The following is a 19,232-nucleotide window of genomic DNA, read 5'->3' as shown; positions in this document are numbered from 1 at the left end:
TGAGACACACAGATAGGGCCTGCTCCATTAGTACCTGACAGACTACACAGAATTCACAGGCAACTTGCAGTAGTGAGATAGGATTTGGCCTGCTGAACAAGGTGAAAGAAAGAAGCCCCTCTCAGGAACTTCTGAGGATGCTCAGGGGAGACCTTATCGTTCTCTACAACTACCTGAAAGGAGGCTGTAGTGAGGCAGGGGTCAACCTCCTCTCCGAAAGAACTACCAAAAGGACAAGAGGAAATGGCCTCAAGTTGCACGAGGGGAGGTTCAGGTTAGACATTAGGAAAAACTTCTACATGGAAAGAGTGGTGAAGCCTTGGAACAGGCTGCCCAGGAAGTGGTGGAGTCACCAAGCCTGGCAGTGTTCAAGAAACGTGCAGATGAGGCACTTAGAGACATGGTTTAACAGGGATGTGGTGATGGGTTTATGGTTGGATCTTGAAGGTCTTTTCCAATCATAATGACTCTATGATTCTATTTAACTCAGGTAGACTTCAAACTTGCTCACAGAGCAAGGCAGACCTCCGTGGGATGAGGAAAGGACAATTTCTTCTAAGCGAGCAGATCTTGACTCGACATAGAGAGCTCACTACTGTTTTCACCAATCTAAGGTCCTTTGTGCTCACCGTATCCATTGAAACAACATCACATACAAAATCTACAAGACATAGCATACAAGAGAGCACCACATTTACATGAAATGCACCAACTCAGTAGCTCACTATGACGGTTTACTCTAAAAGGTCAAATCATACTCCTGTTTATTCTCTCCACTGGCTTCTGTTCAGCTGTGAGGCTTTTTCACAGTATGTGGCCTCTTTTAGGTTGCATTCTGCAACTTAGGAATAAAATGTCTGTCAGTTCCCCCAAAAGTCTTTTCTGGCATCTCACAAAAACAAACTGCCATTGTTGTAGACCATAGCAGCTTGATTTCTTCTAGTTTTAGCCAGGAGTTTCATGAACCACAATTATACTTGCTGCTGCCACGAGTCAAAAGTATTTTCAATCTACCTCTTAGACAACTTTGGACTGAACAGAAGGAGCCTAGGGAAGGAGTCATATTTTCTATGTGTATATATATATATGTATATATTTATGTATTATGTATATGTTTTCTATCCATTATTCTCACTAAAGATTCTACGTGAGTAGATCCAGAACAACTACAGGTTTTTCTTTTGCTAATGCTAATTCTTACTCCTAGAAAGCAGCCAGTTCTGCAGTTATCCCTATTTTTAATATTTATTTAAACACACACATATATAAGTATATTAAAATATGAATATCACAGAGCTGGCTGTTTTTTAAAGAATAAGAATATATGTGTACATGTACACTACACAGAAGTCTTTTTTGTTCTAGTAACACTCCACTTTTGGCTAAAAGACACAGGCCAAATTAGAGTATAAATAATAGAGACACTTATATAAAGTCAACTTGAGTTAAATTCAGAAAATCACAGAAGTAATATATCAATAAGTATACCAGGAGCACCTCATAAGATAAGTCTTCACAACTGAATGTAGAACTGAAAGTCTGTATACTGAAAAAGAAGACTATCCTATCTTCAAAATGGCATTTCCGTTCTTACTTTGGAAGCAAAGTTGAGTAACAGAATTTACATTAAAATCAGGTCTTGAATAATTTCCATATCTGTAATAAATTATAGAAATTAAAGATCTGAAAAAAAAATCACAAATTTTATTATTAACTAACAGCCATTAAAAAAAAAGTTCCTAAACAGAGGAAAGAGCATTTTGAAACACCTTTTTCTTTTTCCTTCTTTTGGATTCCCAAATAAAGTTATGATTGGGATGCAGTGAATCCAAGGTGGCACATTTTAAGGGTATTCAAAAAATTAAAGTGGCATTCAACCTTTCTTTAAAGTTTAGGTCTTCAGACCACAAGTCCTGTAATGAACCATATCTCCCTGGTCCCTCTCCATTTACCTTTTCCCCTGCGTTAAAAGCCTGATGGATACCAGATTTTCAACTGTTACCTATCAGCATTACTGCATTAAATTTACTTGAAATCATGAAGACTTTTATTAGTTGAAAATTTAATAAAGAGATTCAAAGAATCTTTGCAAGAAGTACAGAAAGTTTGTATATAACTATCCACAACCAACTTCATGACTGCTATTAATGATTTTTTGTTTTTGTTTTAACCTATGAACATTCCTGATGCAAAAACTACTATTGTTTGTATAAATTTTAAAGATACGAGTCTGCTTGAGGTGCAGTTAGACAAGATAATAGTTCATAGTAAATAGTTCATAGTAAATAATAGTCCATAGTAAAATGGACACCAGAAGATGAACTCAAACTGAAGATCCTAGAGTACTACAAACAATCTCTGTTGAACTTCAGCTTGAGAGCTTAGAAGAGATGAACCTCTAGGCACAGTACAAAACTGTTCAAGCTCTCAAAGGATGCAATTTTAAGGACAAGTTTACAAAGAGCAATTTATTTAAGAAATTTAAGAGCAGACCTGTCTTCTCTCTCAATATACTTCCATATGCTACCCATAAGACAATTTATCAAAAGACCTCTCTTCTATAAAATGTAATAGAGAGCTCTTAATACCTAACATGGCAGCCCCCCTTCTAATGAATTGCATATTTGAGGAAAAAATAACTCCCCCCTCACCCCTCCACCTAAAAAAGTTTTATCGCTTACCACAATAATTACATTTTCTGTTGGAAAAGGTTGAATGTGGAATTTGGAATCAGAAGTCAGGTACTGACATTTCAAAAATAGCTATATAAACTCTATTTTAAGCAGAAAGCATAATGAAATCATAACTATAGGGCTCTTACGGATGTCTCCAAAATAGATAAGCCCCAAATGAAAATGTATATCTACAAAGTGTCTAACGAGAAACCTAAGAAGTTCTTATATAAAAGGAATATGATTGGAACTCTTCCAGTCAGCTTCCTCCAAGGAGAAATCTGAGAGGCACAACCCTAAACTGCAAAAACGGGCACTAGAAATCAGAGTGAAAAGAGAAATGTCTGGAGATACCTTCTTGAAGGACCCTTGGTGAAGAGTTACACTGAACTTTCTCTCTACATCATTCTACATCATCTTGGCAAACTGCAGTACCACTGTGTGACCTTATTTGAATTTCAGGAACCCTCTCTCAGCATCTATCTCAACAGTTGTCTACACACTTCTTCCCTATTAATTAATCCTTCTGGAAAAGGGAAATCATACAAAATGTGTTCACTATGAATCACAAAGTTGCAATGTGGACAATTTTAGCATGTTTTAAATCTAAGTGTGTAGCCTTTATAGCCTTAAGAAGAGTTCTTCTTCATTCTGCATGCACCACAAAACAGACTTGTTCCACACAAACTGAGCAAACATAAGGAGGAAACGAACGATCAAATATCTTCAGAGAAATTTCATGCAATGGAGTTGGGCACCCGCATGCTACTGAGAAGTTAAGCTGTGGTGCCTGGAAGCAGCAGGAAGCACTACAAAGCGGATAAAAACAGAGACTGATACAAAATGGCAACTCTTCTTGCTTCCCAGGGCGAGACACGCTGAGAACGCAGCAGAGGAGGAATGTAGAGGCAGGAGGAAAACAGGGGAGTATTAATTTCATGCAGCACAATAGTGCTAGGAATAGCTCTAGGCCAAGATGATAAACACAGTAGCCAGAAAGCATGCTCCAAGAGCTGACACAGCACAGTTTGTCACAGCAGGCTAGTCCACACGCTTCCCAAATGCTACTTTTCCAGATAGCTGATACTGTAAGCTATGTATTAGTGATGAAAGCTCATATTAAGAAATCTCATTATATTTAGAAAGTCTTTAAAACCAAGTAAGTGCTGTTTTATCTTCTGGTAAGAATTTTATAGTTCAGCCATAAAATCTCAGTTTGTGTCAGGAAGTGTAAGAAGTTTCATGACAGCCTAAAATACAGTAGAGCGTCCCATGGTATTTTATTTTCATTTCTTTCAACATTGCAAATTATCCTTTAGAGACCTCAAAATTCATTCTCTTTTATTAACTGCTAAAATGAAGGATTATTCCTTAAAAAAGAAAAAGATTCTAAAAGGTGTTTCACTGCTGGACTTTACAGCAAAGGAAGAGTAACTCAGCGTCAAAACGCCACACTAGGTTTTCTGTCTTCTGCTTGGGGAAAGGTAAACTTCTCCTGCTCTTTTTTTACTGCATGTGGCAGTGCCCCTTAGCAAGTACCATTTTGCTACGTGGTACACTATCAGGAGACAAGTCAGTAGGATTCAAACTATATGCACAGCGAAGAAACCTTACTTAAAACAGAGGAATTCAGAGGACACAACACCCCTTTGTCTTCCACCCAGCTTTTTAAGAACTTGTTACCATGTCCCTAAATTAATCCAATTTATGTTATATGCAGATGTACTGCAGCATGCAGATGTGAGAATATGTAATATTTTGACTTTTTAAAAAATATTCTTATGGTACTTTTTAACAACTGGGTTTTCATTTTCAATTTCATTAAAAAAAAAGTTTAATGGGCTCAGTATAAGCAAGCTGACATTACTCTGGATGGAAATGGCATTTGATTTCCGGATGCACTTCCAAGAACCTTAAAAGCAGTCAATGATCAGCTGAGAAAAAGTAATAATTCACCCAATGCAGTTCAGGAAGAGATAAGATTTTTAAAAAGGCTATTTAGCTCTTTATCTGCAATTTAAAATTATTTTCTTCTAACCAAAATTTTCCTTAGGAAAGCCATTGCTCTTAAACTGCAGAAAAAAATGAAGCACTATCTGTATTATTTATTTTAAAATCTCTCCACTATTTCAACAACCTGCACCAATTCACTTGCTTGAACATTTTTTCATTATAGGTTGCCAGCCATATCTCTGTGTTTAGGATAAGCTTTACCAGTCAGATGTAATAAGTGCATAGAACTGATGGGCTACTTATTTCAGTCTGCTGAGTAGATACCACTTGAAGTGAAAAATCCACTATCTACTATAGTGACCAAATACAGTCTTAAGTAAGATTTCAATCACAATTAGCTCTCTATCTCCCAAATCTCTTCATTGAGATTTGCAAAACAGTAGTTTATTATTATCTTAGGAAGCAGAATTTAATTACATTTCAATTAATTTAGCATCGAGCATCTTCACACACTTCTAACTCAACTCTGAACACAGCATTTAGAAAGAAGCTAGAAATTTCTGAAGACAGTTTGACTTTGGTACCAAGAGAAAGCAATGCTGACATACATATATTCTTACATATGGTCATACATATATTCATACCTTTATCTGTATGAGTCATATTCAATACTCAATAGATTAGAACTCTTTTGTAAAGGATACAAGGATTGTTGTCATCAATGCTGCAGTTGTCCAGGATCAAGGGAATGCCATCTAACTGATAAACCTAAATAAAAAGAAAAGCTTAATTTAATATAAGTCTCAACAATACTGATGTTTTATGCAAGAAGAATTTTTAAAAAATAACAGGGATGCTGTCTTTGCCAAAATATTAAAGACGTGTTAAAATCAATTGCAGAGTGCAACTGGTATTCTGAACAGTAAGAATCACATTCCTTTTTCTTCTTCTAGTATGTGCAAATTAGATATCTTCTATTAAACTTCTGTCAAATGACTCTCAATAAGAGCCAGAAAAGCTATACTTACTGATAGCAAGCACCTGTTTTCTTTAAGAATCGTAAACAGCTATTGAGTAAAAAAAAAGTCAGTAAAAGGTTGTAAAATGCACACACACACAGAGCTGCTAGCTGCATCTTCTGTATCTTCTGCTGCAGGAAACCTTCAACAGTTACCTGTACGTACTAGGTACAGGTCTTTAACTATACCACATAGCAACCATTGATTTTTTCCTTTTATATGGATCTTTAATATGTTATTGGAAAAACAGCAAAGGTAAAGTCTGTCACTTTTCATTTTATATATACATGAACCCAAATGAACTCCCAAATGAACTCCCAAATGACAACCTAAAAACATACACGTGTATGAAATAACAGCATATAATGCTAAGGACTTGTACATGCATATGAACACACATCGCTAACTCCCTAGAACAAGCTGAAGTTAACAACAGATATGTAGCATAATTATATTAAGAAGTATAAATTGTATAAGAAATCAATCTATTATCTTAGGATCCACTGTAGGACATTACATCACAATGTGTTTTTACAGCTTTAGAAGTATGGTACATATTTAAATAAAAACCTGCTCTATATTACCCGTGAATCTTCAGCCTTTGCAATATCTTAAAGCATATAGGCATTTGATGTCTTTTGGTAATGAAAGCAATGCTATTTTAAAGACCTGAGAGCTTTCAACTGATTATATTCTTATAGACAAACCATACTTCTTCAAAAACTTGAAAGTGTTGGCAAACACTTACTGCATCGTCTTGCTGTGTATGCCAGACAACTCTAATCCCTCCTCAGAGATACCCACAAAGCGCACTCTGAAATCTCTGATTCACAAGCAATGATAGATGAGGAACTCCTCTATCCAACTCCTCCAGTAGCCAGGAGCTTTACTTTGACCCCACTTTGGACTTTCGCAGCTCAGCAAAGGACCAGCCCAACTGTTCCAAGAACCACTGGGTGATCCACCAAAACTACCTTTCACCGTAACGTAAATTCCACGTTGGTGTATCGCAATAGTCCAGGCTGCAGGGAACCGATTCAGTGATTACTGGGCATGTAGCTGAACTACTTCTGCCACTGGAGTGCAGTCGGTAGTAACGGGAAGAAACAGCTATAGCTGCCCCACTTACGTGTGGAGAGTCTCCCAGGTCTCACTGGCATTAACCTGAAGCACAGTTACCCTAACCGCTCGCACAAACAGATTTTTGTAAGTATCAAGGAACCATGGTCCTAGGCCCCTTGCTCCCTTATACATATTTATTAGAACTATACTGTAATAAAAAGGAGCTTGTGATTTTTCCAAGAACTGGTCTTAAAAGTTTTCTCTCCAAAGAGCAACGTCTGAGAAATGCCCAGCACAGAGTAGGGCTGTGCATCCTCTGCAGAAATGTTCTGAGCTGCCTGGGAAGGAGTCAACATTCTGCAGGACCTCAAATCTCTCCTTAAGATGGAAAAAAATCATGCAAACAAAACATGTAATGACTGATGTGAGACTGCCTGTAGTCTGTCCAGATTTTGAAAAAAAAAATACAGGCAGAAACTCAGGAAGGAGAGAGATATGATCTCTTTCTTATAAACACTTCTATTGGCCTGCATAAAAAGATGACTAATGAACCTTATTCTCCATTTTTACGCTACTTACAACAGAGATGACCAATAACAAAGAATTGCTCTGGGCTGCAAAAACACCAATTTTTTTTTTTTATAAAAACTACAATACTTTATTCTGAACTACATATAGATTGCGGGCTGAAATCTTGTCACATACAAGTTGACTAAAATAAGTTACCTAAATTTTAACACATACAGCTGTGTGCTAGTGATGTCTGGCACTTCTGTCAAGTCACTACCTCAAATCTTTCCCTACTGCTACTGTAGCAGAATTTCTGGAATTGTTTATGAAAAGCAAAAAATCCAGCATTCAAAGGCAAGTGTCTCTGCCAATTAAGAGAGATCTCTTTTAAACCACAGCTTTATTCTACTGTCCCATTTCTTTTTCATACTTTCCTATGAAACATAATGAAAAGTGGTACCATGACAGAAAGGAGTTTAGGTATACTAGTCAAAGAAAATGCCCTCCTCGCTATTAAGGTGACTGGTAGGTATCTTCTTGGACAGAATTACCTCTAGTTATCCACCGGCATTCTGTTATGAAGTTCCCAGCAGAGTGCACAGAAAGGATAAATTAACCATAGACTATTTCTTAAACCTTTCAAACTAGGAATGATGGAGTCAAACTCAGGAGTAAGAACGCAAATTCTCCAAGCAAGGATAGTGCTTGTTGAAGAATACCAATCTTCTGTGTATATCTAATAAACCACAACTAGAACCTCCAGGTTCAGAGACCGCACAACAAAAACACTTCCAGCAAAGATTCTCTCCTCAAAAAGCCAATAATATTTGAGTCCTCAAAAGGCAATATCTAGTCAACTGAAGAGTAGTCCTACACCAAGGGGCATTTATGTCTTCAGATAATAACGAACTCACGATCATTTTTTCTTCCACCAGAATGCAATTAATTCTCAGCATCCAGTCGATTCAGGAGGCAGAATGAGAAATGTAATTCTTCCAGACACAGAAATATTCCTATTTCATAGCAGTTTCATTTACCCTAAGCACAGATGAACAAAAGGAAATATTTTCTAGCAATAGTCTTAGAAGTGGACTACTGATACTTTGCCTAATGCAAGCTAACACTGTTACGCTTCACAGGTTACTGACAAGCAGGTTGGCAAACAGCAATACAAATTTCTATCTTAAAAAGAAGTAAATAATAATAAAAACATTAGGAACAAGATATCATGTTAAACAGAATATTGTTCTTCCCCATTGGTGGCACAACCCTGTGTATTTGCTGACCTTTCCTGGCAGAGAGATCTTGACACAATTTGTATTTCCAACATCAAACTAGTCATAAAAATTGAGTTCTGTAGTGTTCTGAAGTGAGTTCTAAAAAAATCATGATACCTGAAAAAAGAGTGAGAGCATGAGCAACATGCCTAGCCTAAGGCTCCAAGCTTCTTGGCAAACACTGTAATGTGAAAAAAATCTTCACAAAAATAAGGAACACACTATCATCTACATGCAGGTGCAGAGGAAAGTAATGGGCTTAGAGGACAGAACATTCATATTACACGTTGAGAAAATATCTTTAATAGTAATGGCAGTCAGGTACTGAAACATGAGGCTAAGAGACACCTGGAACAGTCTCCAATACTGGAAGTGTCCACAATGAATCAGGAAAATATCACCACAAACACTCTAACCAGTTCTGCTATGGACAAGCAAATGATTCTTATGACCACTTGAGTCTCTGCATGATTTTCCCAAACAGTGACTCATACTACACTGAGTCTCACCAAGGAAAAACAATCCAATGAAATGCACCTTTGGAATCCATTATCAGACTTTGGTCCCCACTGAATATGCTTTATGTCTTATTGTTTCTGAACACACTACATGAGGACATAGGGAGAAATATAACCATAAGGCTGTACTACCAAACATGCTGACCAACAAAAGTCAGTTTTCCTCAAAGTACTCCTAAAAAAAAAAAAAAAAAAAAAAAAAAAAAAAGAACAGAAATTGGAAATCTGTAGGACTCCAACATTCAGATTAGAGTAACGGAAAGGCTCCATAACAGGAGCAACTTACCGACTAATTAGGCTCATAAGTTAACTCCTCTGGAGCTATAATGGTTCTGAAATAATTACCTTGTCTTTTTTTCCCTCCAGCAGAATTGACAGAAAGATTCTACTTCAAAGGAAAAGGGAATGCTTTTATCCCCTAGTGCAAGTGGACTCCTAGGCCTACTGCAGAACACAGACCCTTTGGCTTAGAATAGAGGCAGCTGTGGCTTGTGGCAATCAAGTCTATTATTGGAATCCACCACATCCTGAAGATCTACAGAAATACTTGTGGACAAAGGCTCCTTTCTCCAGGACATCACAACAGACACACTTAGCTACTCCTGAGAGCTCCTTGCACCAACCCAAATGTCTGGGAGAGTGAAGTGATGCCTTTGTGCTATTTTCAGTGAAGACGGTGTCCCCAGAATACTCCCTCCCTACTTCATTTAGGTAACTCTGTATTACAGAATCTGATAATTGCTTTAATGTCTCAAATTCAACAATCATGACAACAAAGCTTGTTACTGTTACACCACTTTCAATGTATTCTCCATCTTTTAGCATTATTGCCTGGACAGACGTAGCAGTTGATTTTACTCTTTTAAAAGAGGTGACCTAAAATCTAAGAGTAGAATTCTATCATGATATCCTAAAACTCTCAGAAAAAGACTGTTTCAGAAGGTAAAGATTTTGGTGTTAATGAAAGGGGAGAGAAGAGAACACCAAGGTACTTAGTATATAACCAGCACTATACCAAAGCAAGTAGAAGGTAAGAAGTGTCCAGCTACTAGAAAAAAAAAGCAAGCCATCTCAGTAGCCAAGTAATTTTTTCCCACTAGTCTTTCAGTGCAAAACACAAGCATTTCCAGCTGTAAGATGGTATTATAAATGCTCTAGAAATCCAAATACGTTCTTTGCAAAGGAGGGTAACACAGTCCGGGTGTTTTTGTTTTTTAAAAATAACTGAGGTTTCATAGTTCACCTATTGAAAAGCTGATGAAAAAGAAAACAACTTTCAGTACTAAACAGATGCTGCTACCAGGAAGGCAACTTTTTTTGGCATGATGCTGCCACTTAACACAGATAAAATAAGATCCAACACTGATGGATTATTGCCTGAAACATACATACTCTGGTCTTTGCCTACCCTGGCATCAGGAGCAAGAGAAAATAAGGGCACTAAACATCATCCATTACTAAACCCCTGTGATTTACATCAATTGAATTTGTACCAATTTGCATCGACAACAGAGTATATATCTCTCTGCTTCTAGAACTAGTCAGTATCTTATTCTCCGTTCATTAAAGCCAGTAATCAGATAGTTTTTGTTGCTTTTCATGTTTTCATGTTTCAATGTTTTTTCATATTACTATTGTAAGAGTTTCTCATAAGTATTCCTTTCACTAAAAAATAAAAACAGGTAATTATATGAAGAACTATCTTGAAGTTGGGCTTTAACTATCTTAAAGTGATTAAAGTTGGGCTGAGGATATAACTTAGAAGGGATTACTCAAAAACTCAAAATTCTATTTTTTCCAAAGCAGAGCAGAAACTGAAGACCTCAAATTACTTCCAAGTCCTGTAAAAACGCCAAGATAAAGATTGAATAAGTCATATGTTTCATTTTATCTAAAATATTTGATAAACATTACAATCATTGTTTCAATAGGAAGTTCCAAGTCATTCTGGACAAGTTGCTACTCTTTTGGCAGCTACAGTATCTTGTCTTCCATGTCAAATTTAGTACAGCACCTTTTGTATCTCAAATTTTTTGTTTTGTTTAAAAAAAAACAAGTTTCACATTTTTTATTATATTGAAATGGATTTTAATCTAGAAAGATGACTCCATAGAAATTATTGCTGTTTTGATAATTGTTCTGACACTGACCATGCCATCCACAAACTGGCACAGCAGTCATGTAACCCTCGATTAACCTCTTCACTTTATTACTGATGCCAACTTTGGCACTTATTTCTTCCCCCACCCAACATGCTGCACATCTGCTTTTACGCTACCTTCTCTAAATATTGCAATTGCTCCCTCAAATCCAGTTGAGCTGAAAAATCCCCAAAAAACAGACAAAATTGCCTGCTGCTTACAATTTAGGGTGAGCAGGAAGGGAAAAGGAAGAGAAGCAATTCCAAATCAAAATGTTTGCACTGCCTTTTGATGAACAAACACCCTCAATGACGCCACATATGTCACCACTCTCTTACATTACTACCCTATTCTGAAATTACTTCCAAAACTCAGGGATTGCACCTCTTCCTTGGACGCTCCTGAGTTCATTAAGCAAAAATAAATGCCAACCAGATGTTCTGTGGTCTAATAATGCCTACTGTTGTGTCCAGTGTTACCTAGCCTTTTCCTTTTGCTTCAGTTTTAAACATAAACTCAAAATCCAAACCTGTAAGTCAATCTGCGGCAAAAGTAAGGGCACATGCTAACTCAAATGATAGAAATAACGTGCGGGAAAGACCTATGATGATTTCAAAGCACATAATGACTTGCGCTGGGGCTCGCTGCATTTTCCGGTAACTTCTGCAGCAAGACGCAAGATCAGGCCACACTGAGGCTGCGCTGCTTGGGGTGCACCGACAGGCTCAAGACTGAGAGCACAGGACCACAACCACCCAAGCATTGGCAGCTTCCCAGCAGGACACACCCCTGAAATTTCCTATTGCAATTATGGATTGACTTGAGGGGTGCTAAAATGTATTAAGGAATTGCAGACAGTAAGCTATTGAGTATATTTATATCATCCCAAACTCCACGGCAAAAGAGGGGGAAGAAGAAAGCTTCTAGCAGGCTTGGAAATTGAAAACAGCCCACAGGCATTATTAACGGCTTCTGTTATTCTCCATTTCCACATTCCATTGTACACAGGGCTCCCAAGATTTCAGTGATGGGTCAAAAGACAAACCATCAGTTTTCTACTGTGTGTGTGTGAAAAGGATGTACTCTGTGGGACATAATAAATATCAAACTCTCCTTCATGATAACTGAACGTAAATTAGTAAAACGAAGCGAGTATCTCAGGGAAGGACTGTAAAATGCCTTTTTAGAATTTCTATAGAAACTGTAAATAGACTGCAGGACCCGGCAGACTACTAAAGCTTGGAGACAGTATAATGGTGGTAGCTGATAGTGTTTTAAATCAGCCGTCAGAGAAGCCTCCCCAGCTCTGCAGTGAGTCTTAAACTGTGTCTCTTAACACGGCAAGAAACATTATTTCTCATTGAGCAATGCCACTTTTACTTTCTGTTTTATATAGAACATTACATCTTCCAAGAAACAAACAAAATAATAAAGTTGTTGACCTTTTGAAAGAAAAGAAAGAAATTTTAAAATTACAATAATTGCTTCATTTCAGGACTGACAGTTACAGCCTAAAATTACTGCATGGCAATCAGTACAGCCTATTGGGACAGTTTCAGAGGAGGTTAATGCAGGTACAATGAAGTCTCAGGATGGGAAGAAACAACGTTTAGATATTCCGTGTTCTGCTGAGACCCACAATCACTTTTGGTATCTCCTTTTGCAGCTTTTTCTACCTCCAAGTTGCAGAGTAGTTTTCATCCAAACACACAAGAGCTGGCTTGCCATTTCTATCACAAAGCGAAGCACAGCAAGTGTGCTTTCTTTTACTTTCCGAAATAATTTCATTGACTTCCTTCTCATTTTATAACACATTTTATAATATCAATCCTGGCTTAAGTACTTCCTTGCAAAGTCCTTTCATTTCTTCAATTATTTTTATTTTCACTTATTCAATATTAAGTCACAGATAAATCTCAGTAATTTTCACTGGCACACTCAGAAAAGATAATAGTTGAAATGTTTAACTGAACTGGGAAATTTGTATTGAGGACCAGGTCTTGTTTTAAGGCCAAAAAGCACCAAGCTTCCTTCTATACTGGAAGATCAGAAAACCTATCACATTGGCTTCATGTGGCAATCTCAGACAATCTAAAAATCACTTCACATACTTTTTTATGCTTTTTGTTATTGTTCTTTTGTAGAAAGCACTTTTGAAAACTAAAATAAACTATTTGCAAGCAGTGTAAAAATAAGAAATGTTACATTACCATAAATTAAATATAAAACGAGTAACTTTCGGTTCACTATTTTATGAGCTAGACTGAATTTATTTCTTCATAACTGAAATAACCCCACAAACTAATCCTGCAACATTTTTACCCCGACAACTATATTTTATGGTCATATATTTTATGGTTAAAAAAACCCTGTGGCTAATAATGTTGCCCAAAGAAGATATTCCCTTGAAAACAAAATATCCTATTATCCATTCTCACATATTGACACTGAACATTAAAAGAAAATAAAAGATTTTCACACAAGTATTTGAAAATTTCATTGTTTTAAAACAAGGGAAGGTGTTCCATAAAAATCAAACGAACAAACAAAACTCCCCATTTTCTATGGAAAAAGTCTTAAAATACATTGAAAGGCTTTATTCAAGTTAATAATTAGTACCACATCATGTCCCTTTTTCACAAATTATGGCACCCTGTGAAAATATTTTCAGAAATGATATTGTCATTTTGATTTTTAACATTTAATTCCTTTCATTCACACCTTGGATAAAAGTCAGTCATTTCATGAGCAGCAAGGACATCCTAATGAAGGTGTTTTGAGTAGTCAACTATTATACAGTACACAAGGAGGAAACTCTGGAAAACACTGGTATATGACAAGATGACAAAACAATCTTTACTATTGCTTTAGGAGAAAAATAGCATCATAACGCTTGTAAACAGGTATAGTTGCATTAAGGTGCTATTCACCAGCATAATAAAATAGCAGGGGAAAACCCCAGTGTGCAGAAACTATTCAGGCATTTAGCATTTCTCACATTTTGCAACAAAAAGGTTTTTGTACTGGTTTGGTTTGGGGGTGGGCTACATCCACCCAACACAAACAAATGTGTATCCTTAACAATTCTTAAATTTTGCTAATAATGGTGTTTCATTTTTAACTGAAAAATAGAATCCAATGCTGATTCTTTAACAGATGTTCGCCATTCTTGATACTTGCAACCTATTCCTGCTAATGTAACTGCACTTAAAAATAACTGCCTGAGAGTTTTCCCACCAATAATCATTATAAAGTGTGATTCTGGTAGCATAAAGCTTTTATAACTTTTCCATTATAGTTTTGGAAAGTCCCAAATTGCCACTGGGAAACCACAAAAGGATTTAGAAAGCAAGTCAAATTACCCTCTAGGTTACACACTAGTCTAACAGTTCAGTGCTCGGCCCCTTCCAGCATTTCTGTTATCTGCAACCCTTCTACGCACTCAGCAGCATAAAAGAGCACAGCACATCCCTGTATCCTACGCTGCATCTCGCTAATAGCTGAGTAAGTCTGTAAGCAAATGCCACAGTCCCCTCACACCGTCACCTCTGAATGGCTGCTCCTTAACAAGACTCCTCCAAGTTAGGAACTGGTTGCATTTTGAAAACTATTTTAAGGAAAAACAAACTACTGGAGAGGATCAACGGAATGCAAGGAGATTTGTAAGGATGAGGGCACAGCAGGTTCACAACCATGTTCTGCAATTCAAGGTATTGGCCAGTGAGTAAGTAACAGGGTGGCAAAGCCTGTACACCTCCTTCAGCTGGGGCCCAAGCTAAAGAGACGTTGCAGTCAGCCCAGGGCTGACAGGCAGTGACACCTGGGCACATGGCGGCGCTGAGCAGGAGAGGTGGGAGCCGCAGCCACGCGGCCAGCGCGTGACCAGGCAGCTCATTGGGCGGCCTCGCGTGTGGTCAGCGCGTGATCCCCTGCCTGATTGGCTGGTTGGGCTGCTGGGTTCTGTGTGCTGCCGGGGAGGGCAAGGGCAGCTCCGGCATCAGAAACTGGGTAAGTTGTGTTTAACCCTAAATAAAGGTCTTTGGCTCACCGTCACAGAGACCCTGCTCCTCCATACGCCCGCAAAGTGATCCTAGGGTCCAATTTCTTATACTGTGATCGAAACAGCTGCAAGAATTGTAGCGATGCAGAAAAGGGTGCATGGAAGAAAAAGATGCATGAGTGTCACTCTAGGGGATCAATACTACACTGAGGTCTGCAACAGGTGACCTGCGTGGATGAGCCGGGAACTTGTGGCAATGCTCAAGCAGAAGGCAGCAGTATACAAAATGTGGAAAAAAGGACAGGTCCCCTGGGAGAAATACAGGAACGTAGTCAGGGAGTGCAGAGATGCGACAAGGAAAGCTAAGGCACGTCTGGAAGGCAAGCTGGCAAGGGACGTTAAAAATAACAAAAAAAATTTCTTCAAATACATTAACAGCAAAAGGAAGATCAGGGAAAACGTGGGTCCGCTGGCGGACGGGATGGGCACCCTGGTTACAAATAACACAGAAAAAGCAGAGTTGCTCAATGCCTTCTTTGCTTCGGTGTTTACCAAGGGCAGCCCTTTAGAGCCCCAGGCCCTAGAGACAAGAGAAGAAGCGGGTGGAGAGGAAGACTTGCCCTGGGTAGAGGAAGATTGGGTCAGAGAGCACCTAAGGAACCTCGATACCCACAAATCCATGGGCCCTGATGGGATGCACCCCAGAGTGCTGCGGGAGCTGGCAGATGCCATAGCTAAGCCGCTCTCCATCATCTTTGAAAGATCCTGGAGAACGGGGGAGGTGCCGGAAGACTGGAAGAAGGCCAATGTCACACCAGTCTTCAAAAAAGGCAAGAAGGAGGACCCAGGCAACTACAGGCCAGTCAGCCTCACCTCCGTCCCCGGAGAAGTGATGGAACGGCTCATACTGGCCGTTGTCTCCAGGCACATGGAGGACAAGAAGGTGCTCAAGAGTAGTCAGCATGGATTCACCAAGGGGAAATCTTGCCTGAATAACCTGATAGCCTTCTATGATGAAATGACCGGCTGGATAGACGAGGGGAGAGCGGTGGATGTCGTCTATCTCGACTTCACCAAGGCTTTTGACACCGTCCCTCACAACATCCTCCTGGGCAAGCTCCAGAAGCGTGGGATAGATGAGTGGACAGTGAGATGGATTAGGAACTGGCTGGATGGCAGGGCCCAGAGAGTGGTGATCAGCGGTGCAGAGTCTAGTTGGAGGCCTGTAGCTAGTGGGGTCCCCCAGGGGTCAGTCCTTGGTCCAGTCCTGTTCAATTTATTCATCAATGACCTGGATGAAGGCACAGAGTGCTCCCTCAGCAAGTTTGCTGATGACACGAAACTGGGAGGAGTAGCCGATACCCCAGAGGGCTGTGCTGCCATCCAGAGGGACCTGGACAGACTGGACAACTGGGCTGTGAAAAACCTCATGCAATTCAACAAGGCCAAGTGCAAGGTCCTGCACCTGGGGAGGAATAACCCCAGACACCAGTATAGGCTGGGGACCGACCTTCTGGAGAGCAGCTCTGCAGAGAAAGACCTGGGTGTCATGGTGGATGACAAGTTGACCATGAGGCAGCAGTGTGCCCTTGTGGCCAAGAAGGCCAATGGAATCCTGGGCTGCATTAAGAAGAGCGTCTCCAGCAGGTCGAGGGAGGTGATCCTGCCCCTCTACTCAGCCCTGGTGAGGCCGCATCTGGAGTATTGTGTCCAGTTCTGGGCTCCACAGTACAAGAGGGATGTGGAGCTGCTGGAGAGAGTCCAGCGCAGGGCTACAAGGATGATCAGGGGCCTGGAACATCTGCCCTACGAGGAGAGGCTGAGGGAGCTGGGCCTGTTCAGCCTGGAGAAGAGAAGGCTGAGAGGGGATCTAATCAGTGTCTATAAGTACCTCAAGGGAGGGAGTGCAGAGGACGGTGATGGTCTCTTTTCAGTGGTGGCCACTGATAGGACTAGAGGAAATGGCCGGAAACTGAAACACCAAAAATTCCATAGGAACTTAAGGAAAAATTTCTTAACAGTGAAGGTGACAGAGCACTGGAACAGGCTGCCCAGAGAGGTTGTGGAGTCTCCTTCTCTGGAGATCTTCAAAACCCGCTTGGATGCAGTCCTGTGCCACGTGCTCTTGGTGTCCCTGCGTATGCAGGGGGGTTGGACTAGATGATCTCTAGAGGTCCCTTCCAACCCTAAGCATTCTATGATTCTATGATTCTATGAACATGCAACACACTGGCTCGCTTCAGCTTAACTTCTAGTCCCGTTAGCAAAGGACAGAAGCAGGGCGCATGGTTTGGGATCACCCACTCTGCCATACAGCTGGACGATCCCTGACCAAAACCAGCGCATGACAACTCTGCCCAGAGTTCTGGAGCCCGGGTCAGGCACCCCTCCCAAGGAGCAGCATGGAAAATGCCACCCTGTGGTTTGCTATAGCTCAGAGAAGAGCGAGATTAAAGAAGGGATGCCTCAAAAGGCATCAGGTACGAGACACACCCCACTGCACCTTATCTTCCCACCAGCAACGGCCCCCAGCACGTCCCATTTATGCCTACAGGTGGAGGCACCAGGGTCTGGCCCAGTCCTCACGTGACATCCACAGTGTTTCTGTACTGATGACCTAGGCTTACAGAAAGTTCAGTAATTATTCACTACATATACCTGAAATTTTAAGCACAGGCACTTTTAATGATTCACAAGCATAACCTTTGCACAGGATCAGGTTCGCTTCTTAAGGTAAATTTAGCCACTGTGTTGAGATTAAGATCAACTTTTCTTTATTTTAGAAAATACAAGAAGCCTGATGTTACGATTTATATGTCTATAAAAGTCACATATTTAGTATGTATGATATACAATAACTCAGGAATGCATGCTCTAGCACTAAATTTCATGCAGAAGGCTTGCTAATGCCTCAGGCTCTTGAACGAGACGATACATGAAGCTGTACATAAGCAGACTACATACTAGTTTCTTAATTTACCTTTAAATTACAACCACTAGAGTTTTCTCGAGTATGTGCATCTCTAAATGCCTTTCAGTCTGGTAATAACATAACTTCAGGTACTATCAAAGTAAAATTCCCAGTTTCAAGCTCATTTCGTATGCCAGCAAAGAGCAGAAGTTTTGAGTTTTTACATGTAAATTTGAAAGTTACCATCTAAACTATTCTAACAATTCCATAATAAATGCATCTTTTCAAGTGGTCAATTAACATTTAAGAAAAATATAATGTAAGACAAGATATCTATAGCATCAGGCACTATGTCTTGTTGCCAATTTATTTGTATTGGTTATTATTGCTTTTAAATGTTGCACTTAGTTCTGTTCATATTCTTATTTCCTTTCTCCTCTTGCAACAGATCATTAATTCGATTACAGATCTGTAAAGTCCAGACTGTAAGTTCCAAAAGAAATCTAGAAAGAGTTTCATTACATGAAGTATTTCTCTCAATAATATTGTTATTAAAACTTAATGAAATAAAAGCTACATATACACAGTAGTTTCCTAAAGAACAACAGAACTGGCGGGTGTATTTCGGTAGTTGAAACTGGTACAAAAAATGACAAGTCACTATGGATCCTTCATTAGTTTTTGAGAGTTTTTGTTCCTTTTTTTGTTCTTAGAACAAACAAAACTTCTGTAGGAGTTTTATTAATAAATATTTTCTTTAAAGTTGACTTTCAAAGGGGTACATTATCCCTTTTATAAACAAGTCTGCAGGAGCAGGTAGACAGTAATAATAGATCAGGTGATGAGAAGGGAGTGTTGAATCAGAACCTTGTGGCTCTGTCATAAAGGCAGGAAAATTAAAATTGAAAATCTTATTTTAAGGAAGCATTTTTTAAGCTTTTATCCCCAGCTACAGATTCTCAGAACAGTTTAAAAATGCATTAAATGCTGAGGTGCTGCTCATGAGATTGTATGACTCAAGAGGTGTGATTAAAAAAAGGAACTCCCAACCACCAAGTATTCCAGTTGTATTGCACAGTCCAGGAGAACAGGCAGTAGTGACTGTCCTCTCAGACTGCAGCAGCTTCTCACGACTGGAGCTGCAGGGAGTAAGCATAACTGAGGCAACT

General features: G+C 39.3%; 1 protein-coding gene across 1 annotated transcript in view; it reads right to left on the bottom strand.

The window, feature by feature from the left end:
• ATXN10 (ataxin 10) overlaps positions 1-19,232 on the bottom strand; it is a 93,860-nt gene that overhangs the window by 10,746 nt on the left and 63,882 nt on the right. The window contains exon 10 of the mRNA XM_088537367.1: positions 5,330-5,393. Coding sequence (XP_088393493.1) covers positions 5,330-5,393 — 64 coding nt within the window. The remainder of the gene's footprint in view (positions 1-5,329; positions 5,394-19,232) is intronic.

Source organism: Tinamus guttatus, unplaced genomic scaffold (genome assembly GCF_059628265.1).
Source record: "Tinamus guttatus ecotype Peru unplaced genomic scaffold, ASM5962826v1 Tinamus_guttatus_pri_ptg000749l, whole genome shotgun sequence".
NCBI classification, from domain to species: domain Eukaryota; kingdom Metazoa; phylum Chordata; class Aves; order Tinamiformes; family Tinamidae; genus Tinamus; species Tinamus guttatus.
Note: the sequence above shows the minus strand (reverse complement) of the source record. Positions and strands in the feature narration are given on the sequence as shown.